Source organism: Thermobia domestica, chromosome 5, assembly GCF_964235325.1.
Source record: "Thermobia domestica chromosome 5, izTheDome1.hap1.1, whole genome shotgun sequence".
NCBI classification, from domain to species: Eukaryota; Metazoa; Arthropoda; class Insecta; order Zygentoma; family Lepismatidae; genus Thermobia; species Thermobia domestica.
In genome coordinates, this window is record NC_137458.1 from 242384244 (window position 1) to 242399956 (window position 15713).

Sequence of the window (15713 nt, forward strand, 5' to 3'; positions counted from 1 at the left end):
CAAAGACATGTATGTGGCAAATTTCATGTCGAAAGAGCAGTAAATAAGAACAATAAAACGAAAATAAAATTTTCTTGTCTATTTAGCAACAGTTTGTTTTACTCATTCCAATTTTCGTATTTATAATTCTTTTCTTATGAAATTTACCACAGATATACATTTTCCGATTATACGTATAGTATGAGTTTTAAAAGTACTCCGCAAAATCATTATCACATTATATTCTTACAATAAGACAGTTATAGATATGCGACAATTATTTTAGACATAAGTGTACATACCACAATAAGAATTATAACTATCTGTCTCCATAACTGAAGCTCCGAAGTTGACCATTTTCCATGTCTTCTACAATTCATAAATTGTACTCTGCTACTATGATGGTCCATTACTTGGCGGGCGGGAATTTTTTTTTTTCGACAAAACAAAAAATGTGGGTCCCTTAAAACATGTCTAGTTGCTATAAAAATAGTTTCAACAATATCTGAGATGGTACGTGCTCTGCCTGAATTGAAATGGAAGGCATCTGTAGTAATATTTCTAGTATTGTATATTGTTGTGATTACTCTATATGCATTATTTAAAAGTAGCTGTCATGCCATTGCTTATTAAAATCAAATAATACTAGAAATCCTATTCTAAAAATACACCAATTTTCTGTAAGTTGGTCAGTTTTCAATGGAACCGATGGTGGCCAACATAGGCGGGTTTCACTGTATGTGTATACTTATGACTTTTAATGTGTATATTTATATCTAAAATTTCAGATGAAAACTAAAGTTGATGAAGAAATGGAGCCCCCAATAACAGTGGGAAAGTCAAAAAAGAAGACAGGCAGTACGACATCTTTAATACCATTATTAGAAAAAAGAAAACGTACGGTAAAGTAAGTACCATGTAGTTTGTAACTGTGTTTAAGTTGTAATAACCATTAGTTAATTGAAATACACTGTTGTAGCAGTATGGGATAATTAATTGTAATACATATATGTAGGTTTCCACATCGTAGTTCCTTCCTGTATACTCTTCAGCAGCAGATAAAGTGGTCAGAGTAACGTATAAATAGTAAAAATGTTATATATATATATATATATACAGAGGATGGACAATAAAATCTAAAAACACTTCATACAGGACACATAAGTTTGGCCTTCCACTGTACAACACGTGTTGCGGCTGCCAATGTGTCATGTGAACCTTCCTCTTCCGTCAGCAGTAACCAGTTCACTTGTGAGTGTCGTGGTGTGAAAGTGTTGCGGTAAAATGGGCGACCTGACAGACTTCCAAAGAGGCATGATCGTTGGTGCCCGTCTGGTTGGAGCTTCAGTGGCAACAGTGGCGAACATTGTAGGGGTATCGAAAGGCACTGTGTCCAATGTGACGAGGGCATACACAATTCATGGGCAAACGACGTCTCCATAGTACAACAGTGGTCGAAAGACAATCTTGTCAGATAGGGGCCGGAGGGCATTAAAACGGATTGTAGCAGCTAAAAAGAAGACCACTGCAATGAAAATTACGTCTGAACTCAATTCCGGCCTACAGAACCCGGTTTCATCGAAAACAGTGCGACGGGAACTTCATAAAATGAAAATTCATAGCAGGGCCGCTATCGCCAAACCCCTGGTCACAGCAGTAAATGCAAAGAGGCGTATCCAGTGGTGCAAAGACCACAAGGCGTGGAATCATGAGCAGTGGAAACACGTAATGTGGTCCGATGAATCGACCTTCACCTTGTTTCCAACAACCGGTCGTGTTTACGTATGGAGAACACCGTCGCAGGCCTATGATACAGACTGTCTGCTCTAAACTGTAAAGCATGGGGGTGGTTCTGTTACAGTATGAGCAGTGATATCGTGGTTTTCTGAAGGTCCCATCATAGCCCTGCATGGAATGATGAATGCTAAGGCGTATGCGGCCATTTTGGAGGACCAGGTTCTACCCATGGCCCAAATATTATTCCGTGATGGTGATGGCATCTACCAAGATGATTTGGCTCCCTGTCACGCTGCAAAAACGGTGAAATCATGGTTTGAGGAGCATGACCAGGAGCTATCACACCTTCCCTGGGTCCCACAATCTGAACATCATTGAGCCATTGTGATCTGAGTCAGAAAGGAGTGTTCGGTCTCATTACCCTCCACCAGCGTCCCTTAAGGAACTGGAGCATGTTTTGAAGGAACAATGGTACAAAATTCCACACACCACGATTCAGGAGCTGTATACGTCCATTCCACGTTGGATCCAAGCTGTTTTGGACGCAAAAGGAGGCCCCACACCATACTAGGTATGATTTTCACACTTTTGCAAACGTTTTAGATTTTTTTGTCGAACCCCTAAATATATATAGGCTGGGAAAAAGTAATGGAAGCATTGCTGTTACGTGAGATGTATGAATCAAATAGTTGCAGGCATTCAGTAGGTGGAAACGGAAGACTAAACGTGCAAGTGTGTCGATTGAGAAAATTGTCTTATTCAGTCAAACACTGTACTATCATAAAAGATAGAGGCGCAGATTTCAAGTGCCCCAACGAGAGTTTCAACAGTCCTAACGAGATGATATGAAAATTCGTTCGAGAGGTATCTGTTGGACAAATTCATGAATTGATATTTATGTATGGAAACTATATAATTACAGGGTAAAATGTGAGCCAACGTGCTGTGAGTTTACGAACAGACTTACACGATCAACTGGGCCACGGTGGCCTTCCTCAACGGACAGTTTTGTTCTATATGTTAAAGCATTGATGCTTGCTACCTGCAAGTTGCAGTTAAAAGTCAGTGAAAAAACATTCCAGATTTCGCATGACTGTATGAAATACAGTGGATCAGCGCCTGCGCTTCCGCAAAATGACTTGGCGTTGGCTTCCGCGTCAACTAAGAGACGAACAGTAAAATGTGCGCTTGGGAATTGCAATTGATAACTTGTGCTGCCACGCCCCTCACGTCCATCAGAACAGTGTCAAAACGTGAGCTCACCGTTACTTCTTGCAAGTAAGGTCGAATTCATGGAGTGAATATATCTATCCTTACCTGTGAAAAGAAATTCAAGACATCAGCAAGTGCTGGAAAGGCGATAGTCTCAGGTTTCTGAGACTGCTCGTAGAGTTTACTCTCCTGTGACCACGGTAAATGTAACCGCGTATGTGGAGACTGTACAAAAGCTTAGAGAGGTCATTTGACAACTGGGTGCATTTTTTGAATAGCAGCGCTTGTCTGCAGATTGCACAAGCCATTGTTGATCTCTTACACTAGTGGCACTGCAAAGTGTTGTCCGTCGCGGTGTATGGATCCGATTAGCACCGTTGAACTTTCATTTCATCATTGAACTGTCCCCATACCTCAGTTGGGATCTCCTTGGGAAGCGATTCAATACTGATACGTATGTGCTGTCCACAGTGGTGAGTAGTACTGGATACAAAGCTTCGAATTCTGCTTCAGCGTCATGGAAAATATCATTTCGCATTTAGACAAATGTCTGAAGAAATATGGGAATTACGTGAAGAAACAGTACACTTGCACACCTGCTTGCTACTTTTTTGTTATTGTTTTAATACAGCCTGAGCAATAACATCGATTGTTAATTTCTGACTCGCCGATACTAATAATAAATAAATGATAACTTTTCAGTCCATGAAAATCTCTGGTCGGCTAAATAAACCACGTACAACGCGTAATGCTGGTAAAGACATCGATTTTGAAAGCAGTTATTTTCGATTTTCTTGTCCCTAGACCGTTCCAATTTACCTTATAATGCTAAATCAATATATTAAATAATGTGGCTACTGGGAATCGAACTACGAGGCCACACATACCATATTTTTACTTCCTGTCAGTGCTTTTGTACTAGCTTTATTGCTTATGTATTTCCTCTAACATACTACTCTAGTTAAAGTATTCTGTCTAAACGATTATAAGACGCATATGCCTATATTTTCTTTTAGCTTAATTACTATCTGATGTACGTACGAACTATGAACAAAGTTGCCTCATAATAGTCTGGATAGAAGTATTTTAACTAGGGACCTATTTACCAGAGCTTCTAGTCTTGTAGTATGTCTTTTACGAGTCATAAAATGTCATGAAGCAGAATCACTAGAATAATAGTAAAAGTCGTCTTAAAATGCTAATATTGATACCTCTAATTTGTCATGATTTTTTATTATATGCAGTTGTAAAACATTTAATTCTGAAAAGTTGCAAACTGGTATTACAAGACTAGTCAGTTTTGAGAAATAGGCCCTAGATCAGTATTTTTCATACAATAATGTAATCTCTGTGCACTGTATCTAATTTTACCCATTTAATTTAGTTCAATTTCATCATATTTTTCCCGCGTATAATTCTTTAATTTGTAGCACCATCGTTATCACTCCTGTGTCCCTTATCCCTTAGTGTTTGCCAGTGGCGTATTTTGTAAGCTAACGGCGGTAGCCCTATAACGTTATAAAAATGTAGCTATTTAATAGATTAGATTTTAGATGTATTAATCATTCTCTGGACCATATTACATGTACATTTGTACAAAATAGTATAGAACTCGTCAGTACATAATTTCGATACAATATTTAAAACAAATACAATGCTCTTGTGTTCAACAACTTGTGAAAATAGATATAGGCTAAACCAATTCTACAATCTATATAACAATAATATATATATATATATATATATATATATATATGGACTTAATTACTATTTTAATTACTGTTAATTTGTATTTACCATCTAGTATATACAATTGGAACTTAATTACTTTTGGAAGTTTCAAAATTTGCTGCTAAGATATTTGTTTACAGTATAAAATGTGTTTTCTAATAGTAGTATAATTTATATTAAGTTTATAGTTTATTATCTTCTCTTAATGGTGCAAGTTCCTCTAATATTTTCGCAAACGTGAATATGTATTAAGATGAAGCTTTTATCAGCCTTATGTGCAGTCCGCCTCGCTTTCATACGAGATTCACTATGTGGCAATATAGCAGAAATCTCTGGCGAATATTCGCATCAAGAATCATATCGTTTGTATATTCACCTTTGCTCCGTCGCAACATTATACTAACGAGCTGGTGAACAGGTCTAGTTGCCTCTGAGTGTATCGGGAGTCCATGAGTGTGGATCAAGAATCAAGGTATTTTTCTTCCTTCTCTTCGGAAGTAGAAGTGAACGATAGAGTAAATGAAAATTATTTGAGTAATGATAGCAACCATTTAGGGCGTATCTGGGAATCGGTGGGAGAATGGGTTATCATTACTCATACAAATTTCATGTACTCAACTGAGTGATGTTGAGTACTATTTGAAAAAATAAAATATTATGAAGAAAAGTACTATTTAAAAAAGGATCTTTTCGAGCATTGAGTGATTACAGAAGGTTTGTAAGCCTAAAAGGCAGGACAATAATTATGTATGTAAAGTTAAACAACAAAGGTCTTCATCCTGCATCAACCTTCATAAAATTTGCAGTCCCTAACACAGTGCAGACCGCAATGCCTTGGTAGTAGAGTGCTCACATCTGGCACATGGAGTCCTCAGTTCGATCCCAGCTCCCAACGATTATTTCTTCATTGTTGTACTTATTTTGTGTATTATTATTAATTTTATTATACCGCCACCATCCACAACAGTGTAAGTCAGTGGTAGCCCAAACCGTCAAACCAATATGCGTTGGTCATTTTTATAGACCTGCCGAAGATCAACTTTTGATTACGCTCCGCGCCTTCATTAAAAAGTAACACTTGTGTTTTTCTACTTTCACTTGTTCAGCTACATATTTGTCAAATTAAAAGTATATATTTTTGCTGGATACATTGTTGTCTTTTAATTATTAATATTATTAATAAGGGAACATAAACAAGGATAATTAAAGAACAAGAATGTACCCAGCAAAAAGGTATAGAATGTATTCAGCAAAGAAGTCTGATGAAGACATAGTGTGTTGAAAATGTTACGTGATTATGTTTTTATATATTTTTTCACATAGACTTGCTCAGTGTGTTGTGTTTATTTTGACAATATGGAAACAAGACCTTATAGAATAGTTATCTAAACATTATGTCTATCTATCTATCTATATAGTTATAACATAAAACTTCTTTTGCTCGTAGGTTTGCAGATATAGATGTGACTGAACGTGGAGATTCCAACCTCCTTGCTGAAATACAGAAGGACCTGTTGGCTGCTGAAGAGGATTTCAGTGAGGGTGAAGTGAGCAGTTTTTCAGCTGGTTTTCAATATAGTTGCAATCAGTAGTCAACAGATCTGAAAGAAGCTTTAACAATATAGATACTAATCCATACGCATAAGAACAAAATGTACACAACTAAATAGTTCTCAAGTAATTATGAACTGTATAAATATGTACATTTTATTCTAGCTAATGCCGTGTATTCTACAATATTATTAACCTGTTAACGGGAAAAAATGTCCCAAGATGAAACATATACCGGTCGATAGGTTTCATTGAGCTAAATAAAATGATATCAGTGAGTGTAAATCCTGATGAGTAGTTTTCGAGAAAATCAAGAAAACTAATTCTTCGGTAAATCTGAAAATTAGTGGTGGTGGATAACGGCGTCACTTAATAAGATGCAACTGATACTGAAGTGTACACTAATCAAGCTTTTCATTATGACATTAGCAAAACGATAATGTGCAGTACGGTTGATGAGATGTAGCCCAAAATTATGACAACTCTTTTACTATAATTTTTGTTTAACTATAATATGCCTAAAGATGAAATATATGTCAATTGATAGATCAGATCGAACTGAACAAAATGGCATGCTCGAAGGTAAATTAGTAGTTTTCGAGAAAAATCTATAAAAACGGATTTTAGTGATGCTAAAAAGTATGTCATTTGTTGTCAACAATAATTGATGTTTCTTTTTATTCTACCGAAAGAGATTGTTTGTTTATGTTTAGTAAATTAAAACAAAAAAATACGCTGTTAAGTAGCAGCTTCAATCTATTCTGGTTTATCATCTTCTAACTGTGACACACATCTACTTATAATTCATTTCTGTTAGCATTACACTTAAAATGAGCCACAAATACAGTGAAAAAATTGACAGGATCTCAGCTGTGACTGTGAAGGAATTGCAAGTAGTACAATAACCAACCAACCTGGAAAACTTAGAGAGGCCATTCGTCGCAAGCGATCGGGTCATTTGACAACTGGACTTCGTCTTTTGTATAACAACTTTGCCTAAGTCACTCTTGATCTCTTATGCTAGTGGCACTGGGGAAGTATTGTCCTACACGGAGTGTAGATGATTTAACACCGTTGAACTTCCGCCTGTCTCATATCTCAATTGGTATATGCGTGGAAAGTGGTCCACCACACCGCAGAGGCAGAATTTGCTATAAATAGATAGCAGTAGGGGAATGACCAAATGCTCTTTTCCTCACTTTATCGAAACGACAGGGACATTGCACTATTGTCCTTGTGTAAACTATGTTTATTAGGCAAGATTACTTCTTTACTTTCCTCTTCCCTACATTTATCGCTCCGCTAGCCTATCATGCTGTAAAAGTTGTAATTCTATCATGCTCTAGCGTTATTCTATCGGACATTAGCTCTAAACCGGATCTCCAGTTTTTTTTAGTTTTTTTTTTTTCTTTATGTATTATTAAAATGAAATACCATAAGGGATAGTATATTTCAAATAATTTCGTAGAGGTACAAGGCCATACTGGGTTGCAATATACATTGAGCTCCACGACTTGTCAGATTCCCAAGAAGAGAGCTGAATTGTAAAGTAGCATGTGTTGGAAACTTTTTCATAAATTTACTTGTCAAGTATCTGTGGAAAGTCTGGGAAGAGGAGTGATTGCGATTGAATATGTCTACTTGCGTGTAGCCACTTCTAACAAAAACTTTGATGCCGGGCGATAACCAGAATGATATCAGTAAGTGTAAATCCAATGACGGTGCAAAAATCTGAGATTGATTTGAAATAAATTTGCAGTAAGATATCGTCCAATAATTTTAAATTAAAAAAAGTAATAATAATAATAAAAAGACATGGTCACTTAGATCGAAACTGTCACCGAGGTGACATAGCATTGAAGATCATGCCCGAATTAATATCGTTATGATGCATTTAATATTTTCTGTTTAAGTTAGTACATAAAGTATGCTTCCCTTGTAAATATCCTAAGGACGGGACTGGCTCCACCCCCTCCAAAAATTTTTGAGTATAGCCATGGTTCATATGAAATGATTCCATTTTGCTTTTTTTTTTTTTTTTTTTTTTTTATGTAAAATCCACTGACGGTGCAAAACTCTTAGATTGATTTGAAATAAATTTGCAGTAAGATTTAAATAGCCTGTCTCAATTAAGATGGGAATACTAGTGTAGACGAAATATAAAGTTGATATATTGCGTTTGTTATTGACAATTGAGATTAAATATTTTAGAATTGGAAGTAAGATCTTATAATCTAACTAGCTGCTGGAATTGAAAAAAATAAGCAATTTGATGTTCTGTTCGGTATATTTAAAAAGCACATTCGTTATAATTATAGGATCATTAACTCTCCAATTTTCACGCTGTTTTTTTAAGAAATTTTCTTTTCTACGATGTCTAACAATTCGCTTATTGTGAATTGAAAACCATCACCTCCTCAAGCTCCATGTTGTATCGAATGCAAACGATATCTCGGAATAATTTATACGTATAATTTGGTCATGCATATTTCGTGTTATCATTCTTCTTCCACTACTAATTACGAAGTGTCCGAAATACGAATTTTGATCTTCCTTAATCATCTTTCCTCTTAGCATCTTTCTGTAGCACATTTTCTTTAAATTATAGTGTGGCTGTTTTCCAATATTTTTCTACGTCTTTTTATAGAAAATTTATCTTCGAATTCTTCGTTATATTCTTCGCCAACAGTACAGGCGCAGTTTCTTGAAATTTAACTTGGATTCAGCCTTCTTAATTTCTTCTTTATAGGAGATTTACTCGTATCTGCTATGCCTTTTTTTTTAGCTAACTCAAATGGTATCTTTTTATATTTTTCCTCCCCCATATCTTACTTCCGTTTGTTAATATGAAAAATTCCCATTATAAAGTGACTGTAAATTTAACACACGTCATTTCGTAACACAAAATACACAATTTTTCACAACTCATTTCCACATGCTTAGAATAAAATACAGAAATGGCAACCTATTACCAAAAAAAAAAAAAAAAAAAAAAAAAAAGTATAAGTATGCATATAACTTGAAATTAGGTTGTTCTCACTATTCTTCATTGAAGGTTAAAGAACACTAGGTAATATAAATTATAAACAAGAAAATTTTCACTAACCCTTAACATTTGAACAAATCTTTAAATTATCTTTCCTTTCTAATTATAGCACGTAGTTAAACCACAAGATATCATGTCCCAATAGCCGGACCCAAAGTATTTCATCCTTACTAATCAATAATAAATGCAGTGACTGACGTCAAGCGCTTATCAACTCTTTACTTGGACTCAATTCGTGCTGCCATTTTAATTAAAGGTGATTATTCCTAATTCAACATAAATATCAATACACCAACAGCGCTTCTCTCGTTCTCTCTTTCTCCAAATTTACCTCAAATTAGTCTCAGTTGTTTTTCTGGACAACAGTTGTTTCATGAAAGGGAAGTGAAGTAAATTGTTTGATATGAACCATGGGCGTACTCAGGAATGTTTTGAGGGGAACGACGACAATGTCGTCCTAATGATATTTTCAGGGGATCATATCCGAACTATCAATATGGACTAACGTAAATAGATAATACTAAATGTATCGTTGCGATAATCATTTGGGTGTGATCTTGAGTGTTGTCATCTTGGTGACATTTCCAAGCTATATGACCACATCTTTTTTAATCATTGTTTGAATAGGGGCCATAACCCCTTTGACCTCTTGGGGGGCGCGGTGGCTCAGTGGTAGAGCATTCACCTCCGGTGCTTGAGGTCCCTGGTTCGATCCCAGCTCGCGCCGTATGGACTTTGTAGTGGTTAAACACCGTGGTCGTGGGTTTTCTCTGGGTTCCTCCGTTTCCTCACACTTTCTTCATTCCACCCTTTCATTCATTTCTCATCATCGTCTCCTTTAGCCTAACCGGCATAACCGTAGGACGTAAAACTCAAAGATCTTATTTTTTTCATTTCCCTTTGACCCCTTGTGGGTATAGCTCTGACAGAACCTACGGACATTTTAAAGTTTTTTTTTTTTTTTTCGAAGACGAAACAGAAAATATAGGTAGCTTTAATTCACCTTTTATAATAAAAATATGGGATGAAGGATGACCACCTTTAACCTTAAAAGTATTTCAACATTTCTATAAAACTGACAATTCTCAATTGTTTTTCAGTATAATTTTCTGGAAAGCGACCGTCATTTCTGGAGAATGATGAATCTAGGGAACAATCTTAAAACCTTACTTGATAGGAAATTTTCTGATCTTTCAAATTGGTCCATTTCATTTTCTTTCGAAAGTTAGTCGTTTTTTGAGAAATTAGCCAAAAACTCAATGAAGGCGCCTCTTCGTCCTCTATTTTTCCAGGATGGTAGCCTTAGCACAAGTTGGATCAATATGTTGATGAAGAAGACAATTACAACAATCCTATGAAGAAGTAAATCATTGTGTCCACGAGCACCATATAAACGAATTCTGATTCGACCGGCCTATAAATTTCTTCAAATTTTGTTAATGTATTGTAGCTCACCGAAAATTGCTCTAAATGACTTAGAGTTGCAGAAAATGATTTATCAAAGATTTTATGAGTAGTGACTATTTATTCCCAAATGTTCAGGTAAATACCGTAGCCCTGTCTTACATGATTTCATTATAACTATAATTCTGTATAGCTAAACACTGTTCAATACACAGCAAAAGAAATTTATTACGAGACGCGTGATACACACCTCCACAACGTGTTGAACACATCGCGTAAAGCTTATATAATAAGCAATGGTCAAACAAAATATCTTTATTTTAAAGATTTCATTTTTACAGATTTTGATTATTTACAAATTAACGGAAATGTAACTCTTTTGCTTCGTATTAATATTAAGGAAAGAGCAACTGGTTGTTCGTACTTTTTTAGATTTTACTCTATGTATGCATAGTTTAACATACAATACTGGATAGAAAAATAAGTTTATATCACTTGTTAGGTGACTTTTCTGACCAAGGTGTACATAGATATATATTCAGTCATGGTCAATGTAATCAATGCTATCCTGTCCCACACTCTGAGCTGCAGCTACATGATTGCATCCTCTCGCAACTTGACATCTTGCAGGACGGTTAGCTGTTCGAGGTAAATTGTGCAGGCTCCCATGCATTTTAAGTGTTTTCCATTGTAAGATTAATACCAATTTCGATTGGTATCCAGGAACCGAATAGGTGGTAGTATGCAATGAGATTTATATTGACTGCGGCAAATGTGATAGAACATTCGAACTAAGCTTCATCAATATGTGCTTCTCGGCATTGTCCATAAATAAGATGACACTTCTCCGATTGACCAATTCTGTACATTTTATATCGCTTGCTATCTTCACAATGGTTTATCAAATTTTGAACAGTATATTTTAAATCAGAGCTGGTAGGGTGGCAGGAATTCGTAATACATGACATTCTTTCAATATTATGAGATACAAATAATCATAATTTTGGATTGCAAACCAGCTTTTATAGTGGTAATGATAACTTTATTGGGAAGGAGGGTCACAAATACTATTTTGCTTATACAAAAGATCGGTTAAAAAAAAAAAAAAAAAAAAAAAAAAGTCACACACAATCCACTGTAACTCGCTAATGGTAAGCACCAGAGAAATGAAATTTTGTAGGTGAAGCATTGGTTCTTTATCACCTAACTTTTGTTTTCTGTTGTTCCAGGATTATCAACGTGATCTTTACTACGACAATGTGCAGTGATCGAATTCCTTTAGTGATCTGGGATAACTTAGCAATAACGATTCACAGTAAGCTATTGACAATCTATGGGCATAACACAATTAATCGGAATAATGTATGTCGATGTCTTCAAAGGCTTTTAGCGTGGTAATTGCAACATTCAGAACCAGCCACGGTCAGGGAGACCGTCAAAGGATGAAAACATATCATTCATTGAGGAACTCATCCAAAAAGACAGATCCATCACCACAAGACAGATCATGGAGCACACAGGTATAGCAAATGTTCCTGTGTTAACGCTAATTCAGCGATTGGGATACAGAAAAAATGTGCTTACTGGGTTCCGGCTCTTAACGAAAGAGATTATGTAGATCAAGAAGAGCGTGTGTGATAGTTTTCTGCAAAGTTTCTCTGAGATGTCCAGAATGCTTTCAGAATCCTTGAATCATTATGTGTGATGAAACCTGGCTGTTTCATTTCGATCCTGAGTGGAAGACTCATCTGTTTGGGAAACAGTTTCGAGATTACAACGAGCTCATTGCATGTATGAAAAACTGGTGTAATGGCCAAAGTTTTACAAACGTCCATTCATGTCATCTCTCTTTTCTTTCTCTCTTTTTTAAGTTTTACGTCCCACGGTTATGCCGGTGAGGCTAAAGGAGACGGTGATGGTGAGAGATGAGTGAAAGGGTGGAATGAAGAAAGTGGGAGGAAACGGGAGAACCCCGAGAAAACCCACGAGCACGGTGTTTGTCCACCACAAAGTTCACTTGGCGGGGGCTGGGATCGAACCCGGGACCCCAAGCACCAGAGGTGAACGCTCTACCACTGAGCCACCGCGCCCCCCCCCCATTCATGTCATGAAAACAAAGATAGCTGCATTGTAATGAAGTAAATGGATCATATATACCATATACGTTAATTTCCAAAGGAGCAGTGGTTCTGCTTACAAATTTTGATTTCTCTAATGCTTACCATTACTGACTTGCTGTGGATTGTGCGTAATTTTTTGACCGATCTTCGTACAATTCACTTTTCATTGCCCATGATCAACCAATTGAGAAATAGGTCGCCGACGTTTATTTATTTATTTTTTTTTTTTCACGTCAACTCACTTAAGCATATAAATCCACATTTAACTTGTTATTAATAACGTGTTGCAGGCCTTATTATCAGTATTTTGTTTTGGGTACACATGTAATAGATTCAAATCATGATGTCATGCACAAACTGCTTATCTTTAGGGATTTTAAATAGACCCAGTATAGTTAGAATATAATTAGTGTTCTACAATAAATGTCCATCTTATACAAGTGGCCAAAGTGTATGGTTTCTAAATTATGTATGAACGTAAAGCGTTTGTTGATTATGTTTCATTGTCTAAAAAGTACGCTGATCTCAAGGCAACATTTGAAAGGTTTTTTTTTTTTTTTTTTTCATTTCAAACTTGGTATATAAAAGATCTCAGATATCTGACATAAGGAGTGCTAATACCTGATAAATAATCTCTTTTTCAGTATGATTTATAATTTTTTTCCTCATATAACTTATTTTCCAAAGAAAGGGCTTCCAGTTTGAACGCCTACAATAGTTAATGAGGGGAGGGCAGAGTTTGTTTACAATCAGTATTAGAAAATTTTGGTGATATTGTCATTCAGACTGTTAATGCTGATATGTATGATAGACTGTTAATGCATTACAGGCTAGATCTTATGAGGTCTGGGTCCCACTCCGAGCTTCTGATGGATATCCATTGTATTGATTCCTCAGGAATTAATATCAAAAAGAAATATTAAGGTTCATTTACGTTTTTGTTTATTCCATTCTATATAGAAGAATTTACTCTAGTCTTATTAAATCAGTGACATTTGTCAAAGACACTTTACTTTTCGCTCGTTATAATTTTTCTTTCTTTCTTAAAATTGGCAGAGGCATCATAGCTAAATGTTTCTTTTTACTAATATTTCAGACTGGTGATCCTCGTGATCCCCGACTGAAGAAGAAATCTACAAGTAAAGATCTGCAAGAAGGTGAAAAGTGTTCAAAGATGTACTATGAAGGGTCTGAAGGGAAGAACGATAGTATTGTATCTGATGAGCAATGTAGAGGAAAATCGGAGTCAGATTCATATTCATTAAACACGGGTATTTCGTCAGACGTATTAGATAATGATTCTGAAGAACCACAAGATCAATCTGATTCTGCTGAAGAAGGTGATAGTCAAAAGAATTTATCTTCTGAGCAATCAGAGAATCCTGTGAACGATAGAGTGTCTAGTGGTAAAAAGCAAGAAGACATTAGTGAAGCCAGGAAAAAGAAAGAAAGGCTTTTAGCAGCTATGAAAGCTATTGATAATGGACAAGATCTCCAGGAACTATTTACAATGGATGACGATGTGTCTACCCGCACAAAATTGAAAAAGCAACAGTGTTTCACACAGGTTCTAGAAGAAGAGGAGGATTATTCTGGAAAATCAACAAGCGAAAGACCTCGAAGAATGCAAAGAAAATCTTCCCCAGATAAGCCGTATGCATCAAACATTGGTCGCGAGGAGGTAGTAGACTCTGATAGTTCATCTGACGACTCAAATCTTCAAACTAAAACCTGCCTCACTTACGATTATAACGACACTCTAGAAAAAAAGAGAGCTGATCTAATGAGAGAGCTTTTCGGTGGTAAACATGGCAACGATAAGCAGCTAAGTAAAGCTGGCGCGGAAATAACACCAAAGAGGAAAGTGTGTAGAATAGATTCAGTGCATTCCAAGAGTAGTTCTCCGCAGAAAGACGACGACGAAACAGAGAAGCGTGGCCAAAGGGAATTACCATGGGAACGCAAGTATCAACGGCAGAGGCGAGCGGAGTCGCCAATGCTGGAATCTTAATGAGTGTAATCAGTGTGGTGCATCTAGCTTTAATAAGTATCGTAACTGCCTCATTTGCCTTTGAAATTATTCGTCATTTGTAACTAATCCCTTCGAACAAGGAACCACGAAATACAACGATTTTCTTAACTTTTATTATCTGAAGCATTAATGTATAAATACAACCATTTTGGTGATGCATTTACGGGTTAGAGTAAAACAATAAATTTTAAAGCGCTTTTTACGGAAAGTGTAAAACAAAAACAGGTGTAGTTTAATTTAGGATAGTTCTAAGAAGTACTCCAGTCATGTGACTTAAAACTACGCTCTTTGCACAAATAGATTTTGAAAATTATTTATATACAGTATATACGTTTATGAAACTGGATCTTGTTATCAGTATTACGAAAATTTGTTGAAATTTTTACATTGAGGAGGATGTTTAACATAGAATGTTGAGTGTAATGTTGATTATATAATGCTGTTGAAAAGGAGAATTTGTAGATGTTTATTTATATATATATTAGTTGACATATGTATCCGAGATAATTTCTCGTGGCAAAATAAATTCTTACTATAATTGTAAAATATTAAGAAATTATTTATTATTAAAGTTTCTCTTTAAAAAATCGAGATATTTTTCCAAACCACAATATTATTTTCCTTCTTTTTTCTTTCTTTATTTTCATCGTTTTCCGGCCTTCTCAGATTTCCATGTTTTATTGATCAGGTGTAAAATTTTCGCCACGTAGATCACAGATTGTATTAGTGAACCGGACGTTTTGGAAACTGCTTTTTTTTCTGGATTCTCTCGAAAGAATGCTGCTCCTACTGCCATCAAACAGCCTAATTGAAAGCATTTTAGTTATCATGAAGCTGTAGACTGGAGCACAGAATGCTTTTACTGTGAAAGCTTTCTTTAAAAAAATGGTGACGGTTTTGT

General features: G+C 35.8%; 1 protein-coding gene across 1 annotated transcript in view; it reads left to right on the plus strand.

Moving 5' to 3' along the window:
- Nucleotides 1-15360, plus strand: part of LOC145686502 (uncharacterized) — a 59879-nt gene extending 44519 nt beyond the window's left edge. Inside the window, exons 8-10 of the mRNA XM_081759885.1 lie at nt 768-886; nt 6107-6206; nt 13877-15360. Coding sequence (XP_081616011.1) covers nt 768-886; nt 6107-6206; nt 13877-14791 — 1134 coding nt within the window. The 3' untranslated portion in view covers nt 14792-15360. The remainder of the gene's footprint in view (nt 1-767; nt 887-6106; nt 6207-13876) is intronic.
- The last annotated feature ends 353 nt before the right edge of the window (nt 15361-15713 follow it).